The 19,192-nt window shown below is 47.9% G+C and overlaps 1 protein-coding gene across 4 annotated transcripts in view; it reads right to left on the bottom strand.

The window, feature by feature from the left end:
- ZZZ3 (zinc finger ZZ-type containing 3) overlaps positions 1-19,192 on the bottom strand; it is a 101,189-nt gene that overhangs the window by 37,142 nt on the left and 44,855 nt on the right. For all 4 annotated transcript variants that reach the window (XM_088450090.1, XM_088450091.1, XM_088450092.1 and 1 more), the window contains exon 2: positions 5,109-6,643. In XM_088450090.1, coding sequence (XP_088306216.1) covers positions 5,109-6,592 — 1,484 coding nt within the window. In that variant the 5' untranslated portion in view covers positions 6,593-6,643. The remainder of the gene's footprint in view (positions 1-5,108; positions 6,644-19,192) is intronic.

The raw sequence follows: 19,192 nt of genomic DNA, 5'->3' as shown, positions 1-19,192 counted from the left end.
GGGTGGTTACAGGAGTGCCAGGTCCTGGCAATGGTCAATGCGGTAAGAGGTGGTTTGGGGGGCTCTTCCTGAGAGGGACGATGTATTGTGCGGTGGGTGAGGGAATAAGGTTGGTGTCGGCGGTGAGGGAATACAGGTAAATGAGGAGACCCCATCGGAACAGCACTGTGTCTGCTCTAATAAACGATTTGGCCTCCTACATGTATGGTTACTGCATCGCAAGTATCAGCATGTCAACCAGTGTAATCAGTCTAGCCCATGCCAGGTGCGAATGACTACCACACTGACCTCCATACTGACACTGTCATACCGGTGACTGCCACACTGACCCCCATACTGACACGGTCACACCGGTGACTACCACACTGACCCCCATACTGACACTGTCATACCGGTGACTACCACACTGACTGCCCCATACAGACACGGTCACACCGGTGACTACCACACTGCCCCATACTGACACGGTCACACCGGTGACTACCACACTGCCCCATACTGACACGGTCACACCGGTGGCTACCACACTGCCCCATACTGACACGGTCACACCGGTGGCTACCACACTGCCCCATACTGACACGGTCACACCGGTGGCTACCACACTGCCCCATACTGACACGGTCACACCGGTGGCTACCACACTGCCCCGTACTGGCACGGTCATACCGGTGGCTACCACACTGCCCCGTACTGACACGGTCATACCGGTGGCTACCACACTGCCCCGTACTGGCACGGTCATACCGGTGGCTACCACACTGCCCCGTACTGACATGGTCACACCGGTGGCTACCACACTGTGCCCGTACTGACATGGTCACACCGGTGGCTACCACACTGTGCCCGTACTGACACGGTCACACCGGTGGCTACCAGACTGCCCCATACTGACACGGTCACACCGGTGACTACCACACTGCCCCATACTGACACAGTCACACACGTGACTACCACACTGCCCCATACTGACACGGTCACACCGGTGGCTACCACACTGCCCCATACTGACACGGTCATACCGATGGCTGACATATGTTCACATGTTCATACCGGTGACTACCACACTGCCCCATACTGACGCGGTCACACCAGTGACTACCACACTGCCCCATACTGACACGGTCACACCGGTGACTACCACACTGCCCCATACTGACGCGCTCACACCGGTGACTACCACACTGCCCCATACTGACGCGCTCACACCGGTGACTACCACACTATGGTGGTTACCATACTGCCCGTCATAACGGTGGCTACCACACTGGTCCATATGAACACGGTTATGCCGGCGGCTACTACACTGCTCCATACGGACACGGTTATACCCACCACTATCAGAGGAAGTAGTGCTCTGTCCATAAAACATCACAATGTCTGCAGTATGACAACGCAAGGGGGAGGGATCTGACCATGACTGACAACCAGAGAAATCAGTTCAGCCCTGGCAGATCCCACCATGCAGAATGTTACCAGAGGCTGCCAGAGAACAGAGCAACCACTTACTAACTGAGGATTCGCAACCCCCTCACTTTTGGGAAGTGTCTTTTCTTCAGTCTGGCCAAGTCAGATCCGCTTTCTTCCGGGGAAGATGTTTCAGTCTCTTCCTAATAAAAATCCTACAGTTATGGGGGAGAGAAGAATCTGTGCGTTTGGTGAGAAACTTATTTATTACTGCGTAAGTGGGCAGCACCCGAAAGAAATGCATGCCAGTCATGCAGGATAGGAGGGTGTAGCCATAAAGGGCTGGGGAAAGAGCTGGATTGATACCAGAGCCCTCTTTATTTTATATCAAGTTAATTTTATTTTTCTACAGATTTGTCCTTATACATCTTTGCTGCATTCGTACTAAAAAGCCCTTCGAAGCGCGCCAGGTTCCGAGATAAAGTGCTAGCGCTGTGCAACTTTTTTTTGCCAAAAATGCATCTAAGTCACAATGCGATGAAACTAGGACGCATCAGGAGACTGCGCTGAATAATTTGACATGCAACACTTTTATATCTGTGTCACATATCACATTACTCAGCACAGTCTCCTATATACAGACTCAGGAGCACACAGATATACAGGTGTCACATATCACATTACTCAGCGCAGTCTCCCATATACAGACTCAGGAGCACACAGATATACAGGTGTCACATATCACATTACTCAGCACAGTCTCCCACATACAAACTTAGGAGCACACAGATATACAGGGGTCACATATCACATTACTCAGCGTAGTCTCCCATATACATACTCAGGAGCACACAGATATACAGGTGTCACATATCACATTACTCAGCGCAGTCTCCTATATACAGACTCAGGAGCACACAGATATACAGGTGTCACATATCACATTACTCAGCACAGTCTCCATATACAGACTCAGGAGCACACAGATATACAGGTGTCACATATCACATTACTCAGCGCAGTCTCCCATATACAGACTCAGGAGCACACAGATATACAGGTGTCACATATCACATTACTCAGCACAGTCTCCTATATACAGACTCAGGAGCACACAGATATACAGGTGTCACATATCACATTACTCAGCACAGTCTCCCATATACAGAGTCAGGAGCACACAGATATACAGGTGTCACATATCACATTACTCAGCGCAGTCTCCCATATACAGACTCAGGAGCACACAGACATACAGGTGTCACATATCACGTTACTCAGCGCAGTCTCCTATATACAGACTCAGGAGCACACAGATATACAGGTGTCACATATCACATTACACAGCACAGTCTCCCATATACAGACTCAGGAGCACACAGACATACAGGTGTCACATATCACATTACACAGCGCAGTCTCCTATATACAGACTCAGGAGCACACAGATATACAGGTGTCGATTATCAAATTAATCTGCAGCGTCTACCGGTGCATTCTAGTCGCATCGCACTGCAACTTGGAAGCATTTTCCGCTAGCAGAGTAGTACGGGATCTGGAAACTCACTCTCGCCAGGCAAGTCGCGCTGCGTGGCGTATTGAGGCCAGATGCATGAGGACACATATGTACATGCTAACATTTTGTATTTCTTTTCATCAGTGTCTCCCCTGGCCCTTAGCGTGCCAGTCAGCAGATAATCACTGTTAGGGTTAGAAAATAAGTGACCTGTGGATTTCCTGCCATGATACGGCCAGGCGCTCATGACCTGTGACATCACTGCGATGTGAACACTGAGGAAGCACTGCTTTGTAATTGGGTGACGCTGTTCAGAAAATGAGAACTACTGTGTGCCTGAGAGCCTGGGAAGGGAACCGATGGCGGACAATGGGCCTGATTCAGAGCCGCTCGTAAGCGGCCGCTCATTCGTTCCGAGCGATGTTTGCACAACTGCGCATGCGTATGGATCGTAATACGCATGCGCGAACCAGTCAGTGCGGCTGAAAATCGTTTGTTCGCTAAATAGCGAATGCCTGCTATTTTGAGTGACAGGAGGAGGCGTATGTGGGTGGTAACAGGGGAAGGTGCTTGAAAACGGGGAGTGGAGATCAGAACGCAGGCGTGCTTAAATGTCAAAACGGGCGTTTTATGGGTGTGCATAATTAAAACAGCAGCGTCATTGACCACGTCACTGGGTTATTTTATAGTCAGAACTGCTCGCAAGATTGCGGTAGGAAAAACCAACCACAAGAATTGTGAGCAGTTCATACGCTGGTCGATGTACTCGATTAATCTAATAAATAGCGGATATGACGTAGGATGCGAGCGGCCAGGGGGCGTAGTTTTCCAAAAAACGACCGCATGTTTTGTAAGGTCGTTCAGACCTAGAGGCGTGAACAGACCGCAAAGAGCGAACGGTTCATTTGAATAGCCACCCCTCTTTTCTGAACGCGCGAGCGCAAATAGCATCCGGCTCTGAATCAGGCCCAATGAACAACCCATTCTCGGAGCAGCATGGACGGCCAGAACACAGAGCACGGAGACAGGGCAGAAATAGACAGTCGGGAGGCTGGCTGACGACGTATGGCTGTCACCACAAGTGTCCTGCACCAGCTTGGTAGAAGCCTAATATGAAACACTGTACTGTTGTGGCCTTTAGAAGTTTGGTTTCTCCACTTTTTGGGCCTAGTCCTTCCCAAACATGCCTACACCTGAGCACGCTAGCTTTGGGTCACTGCTGCTGTCAATAAGCAATATGAATTGTTAATGTAGTGAACAAAGTTACTAGAATAACTCTGAAGAATAAAGAAGTAGGCCTGAAATTGTCTGGGCAGAACACAGAAACATACTGTTGCTGCCATGAGCCACAGAAATGAAGGAAAGAAAGGATTTCCCGTCCTTACACTGTCTGAGGGTAGCAACTGTCTTGTGCTTGTGTAAAAAAACTGTAAAATATCTGTACTTGATTTTGCAGATTATTCTTTAATCCGGGGATGGGGAACCTCAGGCCCGGGGGCCGTATAAGGCCCTCGGAATCATTTGGTCTGGCCCTCGGAGCTTTTTTCTGCTAGCCTCATCTGGCTATCAGGGTACCTAGAATGACGCCCTGCAGCCAGAATATATGCAGCAGCGCTGCCTGGAGCGTCCTTCGGACGCTTCAGACGGTCACACCGCTGCCTTTACAGCTCCCCAGAGCATCCTCAGGATGCTCCGGGTATTGGTGTAATCACTGGCAATTGTTGCCCTGCCCCGTGTGACGTCACACAGAGGGGGCGTGGCTTGCAAATAATGTTATATATATCAAAATGGCCCTCGGCAGAAAAAGAGAATCCCCCACCCCTGCATTATTCCGACAGCTCTGCCAAACCAAAAAACACCTCTGTCGCCTCTCTTTAAAACTAAACATAGATGACCGCGCTTCACAGAAGTTGGTGATTACGGACTAACGGTGTTCTGTGGTTTGTGGTCACTTAAACCACCTAATGAAGGAACTCGCTAGGATTTCATGATTAGTTACAATATGTAGATTATGTTAATAAAAATGTACCTATGTCCGCTAAGCATCTGAAATGGAAATAAAACCCTCCGATGATAAGCGACATCTACAAATGTCCACAAGAAACAAACCTTTAGTTCAAAGCCACTTGAGACAATGAACACACTACGCGGGAGCAGAAAGGAAGGTTACCATGGGTACACATACTCTTTGTTGTGTTTCAGTGCCACGTGATCGGACTCAAAGTAATACACGTCAGGCTCGTCCTCCTCCTCCTCCTCCGCAGGCTGCACGCTGGTACTCTCCTTCGTGGATGGCGCTGCACACTCCGTACCAGGGGGGCGACAGGCGGGTTTCTCCTGTGTACACTTCACAGTGAGACAAGCCGTCTTTTTGTCACCGTGATCAATGTCTTCAGTCTTTACCACGGAACAGTTGACGGCATTGGCAAGCCCGCTGCTTTCGCTACAACTCTCCTCAGCCTGTCCGTTCTCCCCGCACGGAGATTCGCTTCTGGACAAGCTGTCTTTGAAGGACACGGGCTTCCTCGGAGAAGTTCTTAAAGTATATCTGTGTTCTTGAGTATCCGAGAAGCAAGCGTCGGGAGAGGCCGCATTGGCCGCCTCGGACGCAGGTAGTTCCGACGAGGGATCCGCCGATGCCGGCTTGTCCAGCTTGGGGCTTGGTACGCTGTTTGGTGAAGTAGCAGTTTGCTCCTTTGATATGCTATCGCCTACAACATCGAGTTCCTCCTCGGAATCCCGTACAGTGGATTGTGCCTCTGCGCAGGAAAAACCTGCCGGTTCATTGGTCTTGTTTAGGTGATCAATAGGTAGGCAGTTAACTAGTTCATGGTCCTGTCTGCCTGCCTGCTCGGCGGAGTGTGTGCAAGGCACATTATGGTCTGAAAGTGCGATCTTCTTGCTTTTACTTAGCACCGGGCAAGGAGTTAATAAGCTCCCATTTTCCGATACGATTAATTCCTTAGGTGGGAGGAACGCACTAGCATTGTTTTGTTTAATACTTCCATCTGACGGACAGTTATTACATTTTAGAGCAGCAGAGGCCTCAACGTTATCAATACCATTAACTGCCTGATGGTTAAATACGTCTCCATCAGGTACCGTGTTTTTCACGATTTCCTCGGACTCCGAATCCGTTTTGATTTCCCTTTCGTTACTATCATCCAGTAAAACACATCGATTAGCTCGTTTAGAACGGGAAGTATCTGTTTCATTGTCAGATTCAGAGTTCCTGCTTTCCAAGGGCTCTTTGTGAAATGTACTAGACAAATCTTCCTCCGGACTGCTGGGCTCCTCAGAACGCAGATAGCGTTTTATTTTCTTTAGCACAGGCGACAAAGGTCCTGTCGACTTCCTTTCCTTGTTTTCCACACTGTCCCTCTCGTTACCGTCCTTCTCGGACACGGACAGTCCTCTCTTCCGTGGGCTCACCCAAGATTCTCGAGGACCCGGCTGTTTCGAATCGCTGCTCTTTGTGACGCTTCCCTTTTGGATCGGGGCAGGTTCCGGCCTTTTCTTAGGAGACCTCGATCTCAGCAGTGTCGGCGGAACAACCTCGTCTGAGTGGGCAATGCTGCGGTTTCTCAGGGTGCGTCCACAGAAGTTTTCGTCCAGTCCGTTTAGCCCCACGGTAGATCTTGTGACGCGAGTCGATCGAGAAGCAGCCATGCTATGGATCACCCCAACCGTGAGATCGACATGATCCTCTCATTGGGAAACCTGTAAAAAAACAAAAACACCAGAATTAGCCCAGTGTAGCAAACCTATAGCGGTTTTATTCCGAGAGTGTGCAGATCATTTGTATTGACATTTATAAAAAAATAATTAAAATGCTATATAAAAACACTATAATTGCATAAAATACTTTTTTAACAAATCTAGTTTCCACGTAAACATTTACAGGATTATATAGATTTTGCTTTGAGTCCTGCTTTGTAAGTTTTTTGTTTCCTATAAAGGTTAATAATGTACTAGAACAGGGGTCAGGGAACTTTTTTACCTTTTACCCCAAAATATATTTAGATACGCCGTTACCCCCTTGATATGAAAGGAAGGAAATCATATAGTAGTGTTCCCATATAATGCCCCTGTAGCAGTGCCCCCATATAGTGCCCCCATATAATGCCCCTGTAGTAGTGCCCCCATATAATGCCCCTGTAATGCCACTTGTACAAAAAAAAAACAACCACTTACCTTAATCCCCGCTCCTGCATCCGCCGCCGTCCTGTCCGCCCGGCTGCTCCTCGGAACTATGGGAGAGACGTCATGACGTCTCTTCCATAGTGCGCATGGAGAGAGCCGGAAGCTGGAGTTCAGAAGAGAACTTCAGCCTCCGGCTAACGCGGCGCTGCAGGGAAGGAGCCGGGCGTCCGCTGGTAATAACTCAGCGGGCGTCCGGCTTAGAGCCTCCCTGCGGCACAGCCGGGCATGCATATGAATCATTCTATATTATATATATATGCATGCCCGGCTGTCCATCCATTACCCCCAGGAATTTAATTTTTACCCGGTGTGTGGTAATTTACCCCTGTTCCCTGACCACTGTACTAGAATATAAATATTACTATTGCTCCATCTTTCCTTAGGAAGAAAAACATTTTCCTAAATCTATTAAAGACCTCAAGATGTATGCCAATGCCAGAACTCCGCGCTTATTGCAGATGGGCAATGACTATGGTGATAGAGTGTCTGATTGGAGTATTCTTCTGAAAGCATTTATCTCAAGGCGAGTATCCAATTAGCGATTAAACAGGCCGATTGAACGATACGATTGAACGATAACGTTATCGTTCAATCGTTTGTTAATCACTCGGAAATCGGCCATGTAAATGTTGAAAAGGACCAGCGATGCGCATGCCCGCTGGTCGTTTTTGACATCTATCATCGCCTGAACATGCTGGTCAACCTGACGACACCGTCAGGTTGCCCATGTTCGGGGATGATTGATGAGCCTACACTGAATGACTGAACGCTCAGTGTAGGCACATCACAGACTGTGAAACGACTGTACGATTACAGTGTCGTAATCGTGCACTCATTACTAGGTCTATTAGTGGATACGCACCTTAACAGATCCAATCCAAATAGTAACTCAGGGATTGGCTGTTGCTTAATACCCAAAGCTATCTGCCATTTCCGGCCAACTAGGTCTAAAATGGATGATTACAGCGTATGGGATCCGGTGAGAATGTCAAAATGGACTTTAGGTCAACAACCAATAGTTTGACATAAAAAAAAAATTTAACATGTCGACATACAGTTCTTTGCTTATTTTTGGGGTTAGGTTTATGGGCCATGGCTAGGGTAAAATAAGCAGAAAAATGTTGACATTATGAACTTGTCAACATTGTAACCAGGTCAAAATTTTTGAATGTCGAGATACAGGTTGACGACCTACAGTCCATGTCGAGATTTTGACTGGAGACATTCAGACTGCTGACTTTTCATAACACACCTGCAGCGTCCACCGCTTCAGGCCACACCCCCTTTACATCCACAAATTAGGAGAGTTGCGAGGAATCTACATAACACCAGCGAAGATGCTAAAAGAGAAGCTGATCGCACGGGTTCCGGACTATAGACAGACAGTAATTAGTTAGACCATGTCTAGATAGACACCAGATGTTAGACAGTTAATAGTTAGACAAGGATAAAAGATAGTTACAGACAAAAGTCAGACACACTAAAGTTAGACATTTAAAAAGTTCGACAGGGTCAAAAGATCAACAGGGTCAAAAGATCGACACGAAAATGGTCGACACATTTTTATTTTATTTTTTAGGTTTAGGGTTTGGTACTTACTGGAGGGTTAGGCACTTCCCCCCACGGTTAGAGTTAGGCACCAGAAGGGAGGGTTAGGCACCAAGGTAAGGGTTAGGGTGAAGATTAGGGCTAAAAAAAATCAAACAAAAATCATTGTCGACCATTTTCATGTCGAACTTTTGACCCTGTCGACCTTTTGAACCTGTCAAACTTTTTACATGTCTAACTTTAATGTGTCTAACTTTTTTCCCTGTCTAACTATTGACTGTCTAACATCTGGTGTCTATCTAGACATGGTCTAACTAATTACTGTCTATCTCTTATACCACACCCAATCGCACAGGGCGAAGAAGCCCAGATTATCTAACTGCGTCCTCAGTCTCAAGGTAAAGACTGACTCCAAAGCTTGTGCACTAGACATACAAAACAAAAATACTAGAATAAAAAATAAGCTATTATTAAGCTTATTCCAGCTCACACGTGGGTCATTCCATTTACGGTCACCATGTGTGGTCATCATGACAAATCTCCAATCTTGATAAAATGTTACATGAGGGTTGGCATACATGTCAGACTAACTCTGGGAAATCTCAGATCTCAATATGCAATAATAGCAAAACTATGGCCCTTTATGAGGGGCGAGTGTCCTCCCGCTGGTCGTTTGCGACATTGTCCCTCGCCTGAACATGCAGCACAATCTGACGATAACGACAGATTGGCATGTTCAGGAATGATGGACTGTGCCTGCACCGAACGACTGATCGTTCAGTGCAGACACTACAGGGGATCAGGAACGACGGTACGATTACGATGTCGTAATCGTACTGTCTTTCCTGATCGCCTAGTGTGCACGCACCTGTACTGTAGTTACTAGTCAGACTAAATGTATTGTGCAGTCAGGCATAAATTCCACCACATCAAATAGTACAATGGTAAATAGAAATGGTATTTATGCGGAGGTGTGCTAAACCAGAAAGAACCAGAAAAACTGCACATGCAATTGGTCATCAGTGTCTATTGCACCACCGTGAAAGTAATGGGGGCTGGTTGGTGGGAAGCCGGAATCAAGTACCGATGGAATGGTGGGCTGGAGTATAATGTCCAGAATCAGGATACCGTATAGAATAGATAAACGTGTGTAGTCTGAAATATTGAGTACTGGCGGAGTCCCGCTGGTACTAGTAGGGGTGATGCTGAGCTCTCGGATGGAATGCCCCGGATGGTCTTCTCGGGGCTGAGGAGTACGGTGTGATCTGCTGGGAAGAGGCTGTCTCCTGTAAGAGCGGGTGTCACTCTCTGGCACGGGTGTCGGAAGCTGCCTGAGGGAGGTAAGTCCCCGTCACCAGGAGGAGACACGCGGCACATTGCTTTAATGAGCGGTGCTGCCGTGACATCTCCCCCTCGGACAGCAGCGTTCGCTCCACTGCACGATGCCGGTAGTTGCCGGTTCACTGAGACAGCTTTAAAGCACACAATACGTTTTAAAGTAAAAACCAACCTGGATTTGGCTTAAAACTAATTGCCGCTTTAAATCTAGCGGCTATCTGGCCGAAATCGTGCCAGGACCTGCAAATCGCGACCTATTACATATAATTTAAAGTCTCCTAGTGATCTCTGCTTAGCTGAGCAATCAGTGCATCGTGCACACAGAGAAAGACCAAAACCACTAGTGTCCCTCCACGATTTCACCAATCGCCTCAGGTAACCTCTCAGTCCAGAGAACGTTCCTGTCCGGAGAGAACTTTACGCAGCTATGTTGATTGCATAGCGAACTATGAGTTGAAGGCAAATGATATCGCAGCAGCGATTATCGCAGCCGTAGATGTGTGAAGATACGCTAATGCAACAGCGGCCGGGACTTGTACTGAGACGCCCACCTCAGCCAGCTATCTGCAACTGCGTATACATACCAGTGTTCTCCCCAGGCTGTTTTCTGCGGGCGCATCGGCCTGGCAGAAACAGCCTATTATTATTATCATTTATTTATATGGCGCCACAAATGTTCCGCAGCGCCTTACAAAGCACATAAACAAGTTGTAGACAAGCGACTTACAGAACAATACAATACAGGACATGGATTATATACATTGCTACATTAGCGACCATAACACCCAGATAAGCAACAGAGCATAAGCAGCCAAGTGTTAGGTGCCCTAGTGGGGAGTAAGAAGTAGATGAAAGTAAAGTAGGGAGAAGTACAAGAGGTTAGAGGGCCCTGCTCATAAGAGCTTCCATTCTAAAAGGGGAGGGGAAGACAGACAGGGGTGACACAGATGGGGAGGAAGGTGTATGTATCAGGGAGTTAGAATTACAGCTGGAAGGCTTTGATGAAATAATGGGTCTTGCGAGCCCGTTTGAAGGATTGCAAAGAGGTGGAGAGTCTGATGGGGAGTGGGAGAGAGTTCCAGAGGTGGGGAAGCAGTGTGGGCAAAATCTTGGAGGCGGGAGTGGAAGTAATCAGCTGGCTTGAAAGGCGGCGTGCATTAGTTGAACGACGTGAGCGGAGAGAAGAGTGGAAGGAGATGAGATCAGAGATGTATATGGGGGAAGATTGGGTGAGGGCTTTGTAAGTGAGCGTGAGAACCTTAAATTGGGTTCTAAAAGGGAAGGGGAGCCAGTGGAGGGCTTGTAGGAGAGGGGAGGCAGATGTAGAGCGTTTGGAGAGGAAGATAAGCCGTGCAGCAGCATTAAGGATAGACTGGAGAGGAGAGAGATTGGATTTGGGGAGGCCAGATAGGAGGAGGTTACAGTAGTCCAATCTGGAGATGACCAGTGAGTGTATGAGGGTCTTTGTAGCATCCTGGGTGAGATAGGGTCTGATCTTAGAAATATTTTTGAGATGGAAACGACAGGACTGTGAAAGGTTCTGGATATGTGGTTTGAAGGAGAGGGATGAGTCCAGGATAACTCCAAGACAGCGCACTTTGGGGCTAGATGAGATAGTTATACCATCAATTGATAAAGAAATAGTGGGAAGTGAGGTTATGTGGGAGGGTGGGAAGACGATCAGCTCAGTCTTAGACATATTAAGTTTAAGAAAACGCTGGGACATCCAGGAAGAGATGGCAAAGAGACAGTTCGAGATAAGAGTCAGAAGAGAGGGGGAGAGAATGTAGATTTGAGTATCAGCAGATGAGTTCACTTAGAGAGGAAGTATAGAGGGAGAATAGAAGTGGTCCAGGAACAGAACCTTGAGGGAAACACCAACTGTAAGAGGTTGTGGGGGGGGAGAGGAGTCATGAGAGGAAACTGAGAAAGATCGGTCAGAGAGGTAGGATGACAACCAGGAGAGGGCAGTATCACGTAGACCAAGGGAGTGAAGGACATGCAGCAGGAGAGGGTGGTCCTCAGTGTCAAAAGCAGCAGAGAGATCAAGGAGAATGAGAAGAGAGTAGTGGCCCTTAGATTTGGCAGCAAGAAGGTCGTTGCTGACTTTCGTGAGGGCAGTTTTAGTGGAGTGGAGAGAACGGAAGTCGGACTGAAAAGGGTCAAGGAGGGAGTGGGAAGAAAGAAAAGTGGTAAGGCGTTTGTAGACAATCCACTCAAGATGTTTGGAGGCAAAAGGGAGGTGAGAGATGGGTCGGTAGTTAGAAAGAAGGTTAGGATCAAGGGTAGGTTTTTTAAGAATGGGGGAGACAAGGGCATGCTTGAATGCAGAAGGAACAGTGCCTGATGAGAGGGAGAGGTTAATGAGGTGGGCAAGATGGGAGCAGGCAGAAAGAGAGAGGAAGCGGAGGAGGCGGGAGGGGATAGGATACCACCCGTCACTTTCCCCCGCCGACCCCTGCTGTAGAACGTTGGCCTCTGAAGTGACCGGAGGCTAAAGAAGCCTCCGATCGCCTCAGTGGCAAGCGCTCCCAGTGATGCAGTGTGCAGGTGACGGCATGACGTCACCAGTGACGTGAGGAGCCAGCCCTGCACGCCTGCTGGATCTAGTTCGAGCCAGTCAAAGCAAGGTAGCGGTAGCGCGACCAAGCTAAGGTAAGTAGGGCCGGGACCAGTCTGGGGGCACTTCCTAAGGGGCACTATTTAAGCCTGGGGGCACTGCATAAGGGGCACTATTTAAGCCTGGGTGCACTGCATAAGGGGCCAGTCTGGGGGCACTACTTCAGCCTGGGGGCACTACATGAGGGCAAAGCAAAACTACAGGGGGCACTGTATAAAGGGGAAAACTACAGAGGGCAATGTACAAGGGTTGTTCAAAAAGTAATGCCTAAATGCTCAGAACTCTGAAATAATACGCAATATTTATTTGAATCTGTCAGTTTGTAGTTTAATATGTCTGCTAGCTATATATGTATTTTTGTTTAGGTAGTCCAAGAAATACCATGGAATCCAAGATGAAACAAAGAGCAGTCATTGAATTTCTGGAAAAAGAAGGCTGCAGTGCTACAGAAATCCACAGAAGACTGAAAAAAGTATATGGTGAGCGTACAAGTGACTATAGCAATGTCAGAAGGTGGATGAAGAGTTATCAATCGGGAGAATCGTCCGTGTCCGACAAACCTAGTGGTGGCAGACCATCAACTGCAGTGACAGCAGAGAACCGACACAAAGTCGATGCCATGATTCAGAAAGACCATTGTGTGACCATCAGAGATGTCAGTGATGAACTTGAATGTAGCCATGGCACTGTAAAAACACTAATCAATGATTTGGGATATCGTAAAGTGTGTGCTAGATGGGTTCCAAAGCAATTAATCAGGGATCATAAGGCCCAGAGGGTGGAAGTGTGCAATGACCTTTTGACCAACTCTGAAGCCAACCCTGATACGTTTTTGGAAAATGTCATTACAGGAGATGAGATCTGGGTATTCCTTTATGACCCAGAAACAAAGGTCCATTCAAAGCAATGGAAACACCCACGTTCACCTAGGCCAAAAAAGTTTAAATCACAGCGATCCGTAAAAAAAGTCATGGCCACATTCTTCTGAGATTACCAAGGTGTTATTCTCATCGATTACTCGGAACCAAACCAATCAATCAACAGTGATCGATACATTATTACACTTAAGAAGCTGAAAGAAGCCATCCACAAAAAAAGGTCAACAATTCCACTGTCAAATGTCATCTTACACCACGACAATGCCAGACCTCACACTTCGATGGCAACTTCTGCGGCCATTGCCAAAATGGAGAGGGCAATAATGTCACATCCACCATACAGTCCTGATTTGGCCCTTTCTGACTTTCATCTGTTTGGCCCTCTCAAATACTGTCTCCGTGGTCAACATTTTGAAGACAGAGGTTGTTAAAAACGCCATATGTTCATGGGTCAAACACCAACCACTGGAATTTTTCCAAAGTGGATTCACAGCTTGGGTTGAGAGGTGGAGAAAATGTTTGAGGGCTGATGGTGAATTTTTTGAGTAGAGTCATTCTGTTACTAAGACTTCAAAGTATTTTACTGCAAATTTTCAAATCTATCTATAATAAAATTTGAGTTGTGAGCATTTAGGCAATACTTTTTGAACAACCCTCGTATAAAAGGGGAAAACTACAGGGGGCACTGCATAAAGGGCACAAATACAGGGGGCACTGCATATGGGGATAACTACAGGGGGCACTGCATAATGGGCACTTTTGACTGAGAGCCAATGTGGGAGCAGGCTGAGACCTGTCGCGCATAATTGCGAAGACCCCACGCGGCTACTTCTTGATGCCACCCGGCTGGAGAAATTTTTTGGGGAGAACACTGCATACGTAACATCGAACGCAGATCAGGCAAACATTGACTCCTTAAATGAATCTATGGCTGATCAGAATGACTGCCGCTACCAACACCAACAGCCATGTTGCCTATGAAGGGGTTCGCAGTCGCAGGATGTGAAATTACCCCCTCCCCCCCCAAATAGGCGAGAAACGTCTGTTGTTTTACCCAATACTCCCACCCCGTTGTTTCCCTCAAATGCTCCCTGACTGTCGAGCACACTGTGAATATAGGGGGGCGATTCAATTCATTGCGATGTTGAATAGCGCCGGGACGGAGCTCCCATAGCTATTCACTTCTCCGCGAGGTTTACTTTTCCGGTAAGCAGTCAAGTCGGACAATGCTGGTTCTTGCAACTTAACATGGATGTTAAAACGCGAGAACCGCCAATTTCCGACTAAATTGCCGACCGGAAAACCGCGCGGCAGGTACTTTAGTCAGATTTCCCCTCGCACCCCCAGGAGGATGCAAGAAGAAATCCTGTTATCAGACTAATGGAATATCTCCAGGAGCTCCCTCCCGGCGCTATCAACAGCGCGCTGACTTGAATTGCCTCCAAAGATTGGCATTGTGCGACAATGGTAACATACCTTGACGCATATGCAGTGCAAGTCACCTGGGCAGTGACAAGAAAGAGTCTTGCATAAGGAGAGAAAATAATACAGTTTGAGAGGTGCGACTTGGGAGCCGAAGATGCGGCAAGTGTGCCGATGATGAGGCAATAGCTATTATAGACAGTCAAAGGTGTGGCTTTGAGAGCCGATGGTGCGGCAAATGTGCTGATGATGCGGCAATAGCTGTTATAGTCAAATGGTGAAGTTGTGGCTTTGAGAGCCGATGGTGCGGTAAATGTGCTGATGATGCCGCAAATATGCCGATGGTGTGGCCTGTGTGCCGATGGTGCGGCAATAGCCGTTAGTAGACAGTCAAATGGTATGCTGTGGCTTGGAAAGCGATGATACGGCAAATGTGCAGATGGTGCAGCAATAGCCGTTTATTTGACAGTCAAATTGTATGCTGTGGCTTTGAGAGCCGATAGTGCGGCAAATGTGCCGATGATGCGGCAATAGCCGTCAGTAGACATTCAAATGGTATGCTGTGGCTTTGGGAGCCGATGGTGCGGCAAACATGCCGATGGTGCGGCAATAGCCATTTAGTAGACAGTCTAATGGTATGCTGTGGCTTTGAGAGTCGATAGTGCTTTCTTAAACTTAACATGTCTAAGACTGAGCTGATCATCTTCCCACCCTCTTCCGCTACATCACTTCCCACAATTTCATTAGCTATTGATGGCACAACTATCTCCTCTAGCCCCAAAGTGAAGCTGTCTTGGAGTTATCCTTGACTCCTTCCACTCCTTTAAACCACACATTCAGCTCCTCTCGCAGTCCTGCCGTTTTCACCTAAAAAATATCTCAAGGATTAGACCCTTCCTCACCCAGGATGCCACTAAAACCCTCATCCACTCGCTGGTCATATCCAGATTGGACTACTGTAACCTTCTCCTAGCTGGCCTCCCAGTCTCTCACCTCTCTCCACTACAATCGGTTCTCAATGCTGCTGCTCGGCTCATCTTCCTCTCTAGACGTTCTACATCTGCGTCCTCTCTCCTTCAAGCCCAACACTGGCTCCCCTTCCCCTTCAGAGGCCAATTCAAGGTTCTTACATTCACCTACAAAGCCCTCACCCAATCCTCTACCACTTACATATCTGACCTTCTCTCCCTTCACACTCCCGCCCGTCCACTTCGCTCAACTAATGCACGCCGCCTCTCTTGCCAACTGATTACTTCCTCCCACTGGCCCATTCCGAGATTTTGCCCGTTCTGCTCCCTATCTTTGGAACGCTCTCCCTCTCCCCATCAGACTCTCCACCTCTCTACAAATCTTCAAACGGGCTCTCAAGACCCACTACTTCATCAAGGCCTTTCAGCACTCACCCTAACCCACCTCATGCTCCTTCCTATCTTCACGCCTGTCTGTCTGCCCCTCCCCTTTAGAATGTAAGCTCTCATGAGCAGGGACCTCTTTCCTCATGTGCTTCTCTTTACATTTTCTTCTACTCTCTATTCCCCATTAGGGCACCCAACACGGGACTGCCAACTCCCATCAGCTTATTGTGAGTGCTTTAATCACTATTTCAGCAATGTATATAAGTCGTGTCCTTGTCCTGCACTGTAATGTACTGCAAGTTACTCGTTTCTTGTTCACCTATTAGTTCTATGTAAGGCGCTGCGGAACACTTGTGGCACCATATAAAGGATAATAATAATAATAGTGCAACAAACGTGCTGATGGTGCGGCAATAGCCGTTAGTTGGCAGTTCAACTAAAACGCTGCGGCTTGGAGAGCCGATGGCAGCACGGAGGTGACGGTGTGGCTTAGAAGCCGTAGCGCTAGGAACAGCACAGAAGCTGTTATTGCGGCAAATGTGCCGAGGGTGTGGCAAGAGCCGATGGTAGACGAGTTAGTAGTCGGTGCTGCGGCTTGGAGAGCCAGTGACAGCACGTGGTGTAGATGCGGCTTGGAAGCCGTAAAAGAAGCCATAGAGCTGGGAACAGCACGTAAGCTGTTGGTGCAGCACATGTGCTGAGGGTGCAGTAAGAGCCTATGGTAGGAGAGTTAGTAGTCGGTGCTGCGGCATGGAGAGCCGATGGCAGCACGTGGTGTAGATGTGTCTTGGAAGCCGTAAAAGAAGCCATAGAGCTGGGAACAGCACGGAAGCTGTTGGTGCAGCACATGTGCTGAGGGTGCAGCAAGAGCCGATGGTACTAGAGTTAGTAGTCGGTGCTGCGGCTTGGAGAGCCGCTGGCAGCACGGTGGTGTAGATGCGGCTTGGAAGCCGTAGAAAAAGCCATAGAGCTGGGAACAGCACGGAAGCTGTTATTGCGGTAAATGTGCTGAGGGTGCAGCAAGAGCCGATGGTAGGAGAGTTAGTAGTCGGTGCTGCGGCTTGGAGAGCCGCTGGCAGCACGGTGGTGTAGATGCGGCTTGGAAGCCGTAGAAAAAGCTGGAAAGCCGGAGGTGGCATGGAAGCCACTTCGGGAAGGACAAAATCTGTACCACGTGGAGGAACAGAACACTGACCATGCAGCCAAGCCGATGGAACCCACAGATACGCTATAGTCGGCGAGGCGGCAAAAGTCCAGCGAGTACAAATAGAAGGAAGCACCAATCACACAGCACTGTAGATGACATCACTTCCTGAAGCATGCCGATCGCTTACTGATAGGAGAAACTGGAGTAACCCCGTCCTGACTGGTTAAACTACTTGAAAGATACAAGTCGTGACCGCGACTTGTAACAGTTATTCACGAAGTTCCGTAAAAAGAGGTTTTTCTCGGAACTTGATGGTGTAACTGATCACCACTTTCAGGTGTCGTGCAGCCCCCCGATAACCTTCACAGGCTGCTGTTTAGACGGCAGCCTGTGAAGATTTACAAGGCAGCCACAGCACAGGGATCTATTCACATTCCTGCCTGCTGTGTCCGCACTGCCGAGCCCCGGGGGGCGGGGGGTAATCATCGGACAACCACAGGGGGGAGGGGGGGCCGTATTGAACACCGGAGGTGGCAGGGAGTGTTAACCAGTGGGAAATAGAGAGTGAGGGTGAGGGGAGACACGCAGCACTGAGGAAATTCTTGTGGATACCTCAGCTGCAGGGGAAATGTATCACTTCTCCGTAAAACTGACTTCGCAAAATGAGCAGTTTTTCGGAAGTGATACTGTTGTGAGGGAGGCATGATGAATGCCTCCAAAACATCTTTTAAACTTGAGTTGCAATAAAACCGAATCGTTGATGTAAAGGAACTTACTTGAACAAGTTGTCTCTTTGGAAAAACCGCTGAGCGCCTCTGCCTTATCGCTGCTAAAATGTATATATATATATATATATATATATATATATATATATATATCTCACGAACAAATGCCCTTAACTTGCACTTAAATCAAATTAAAATTATTTCACAAACCAAACTACCTTAAGTATAACGTGAGCTGCACCTCTCTTTACGCCCCCTGTTAAAAACTGTCCAGAAATGTGAAAACGAAAAAGAGAAGGAGGGCGCTAACAATGATCTATTACTTCAATTATCATACATAGATGCTTTTATTATAAGCAATATATGCTATATAGATCAGTATTTGTTTGTGGGGAAAAATTCAAACGTTCCAATATTCCAGTTCTGGATTACTGACAAGAATGGATACTATCAATATTCGACTCTTGGTTTCCTCCTTTGATCTTAACTGCAATAAAACCCTCGTTCCAAGAGACACCCAGACATAACAGGCCCAGAGGCCACTGTTAGTAAAAATGTTTTTTATTAAACATAAAATCACTTAATAAAACAGGTTGTTGTTTTTAGGTTTACATCATGATTGAGTTGAACTTTTCACCGTTAGTAGGCAAACAATTAAAACCACTGTCACACCTTATGGTCTGAGGGCCTGATTCAGAGACGGACGCTCTGAAAGAGCGCTCGCTCTGAATCAGGGAGTTTTTTGTTTTTTTGTGTGCGGCCTCCTGGCCACTCGCATAGCTGTGGGTGTCAGGCGATGGTCTCGACCATCGGGGCTTGCAACGAGACCCTTGCGGTAGGGTCTCATCTGCCGCAAGTCCCAGAGAGTCTATTAGAGCCGGAAGCTCTCCCACTGACATCACTGGTGATGTCAATGGGGCCGGCCACAAACAGCAGGCGTTCGCATGGGAACGCCTCCGTTTGCCCAGCCACCACCCCTTCCCGCCCTCCAAGCGGGGCGAGCTGTCGATCAACATCAACAGCCGCCCCTTTT

Source organism: Taudactylus pleione, unplaced genomic scaffold (genome assembly GCF_031769625.1).
Source record: "Taudactylus pleione unplaced genomic scaffold, aTauple2 ptg000506l, whole genome shotgun sequence".
In the NCBI taxonomy this organism is placed as follows: Eukaryota; Metazoa; Chordata; class Amphibia; order Anura; family Myobatrachidae; genus Taudactylus; species Taudactylus pleione.
Note: the sequence above shows the minus strand (reverse complement) of the source record. Positions and strands in the feature narration are given on the sequence as shown.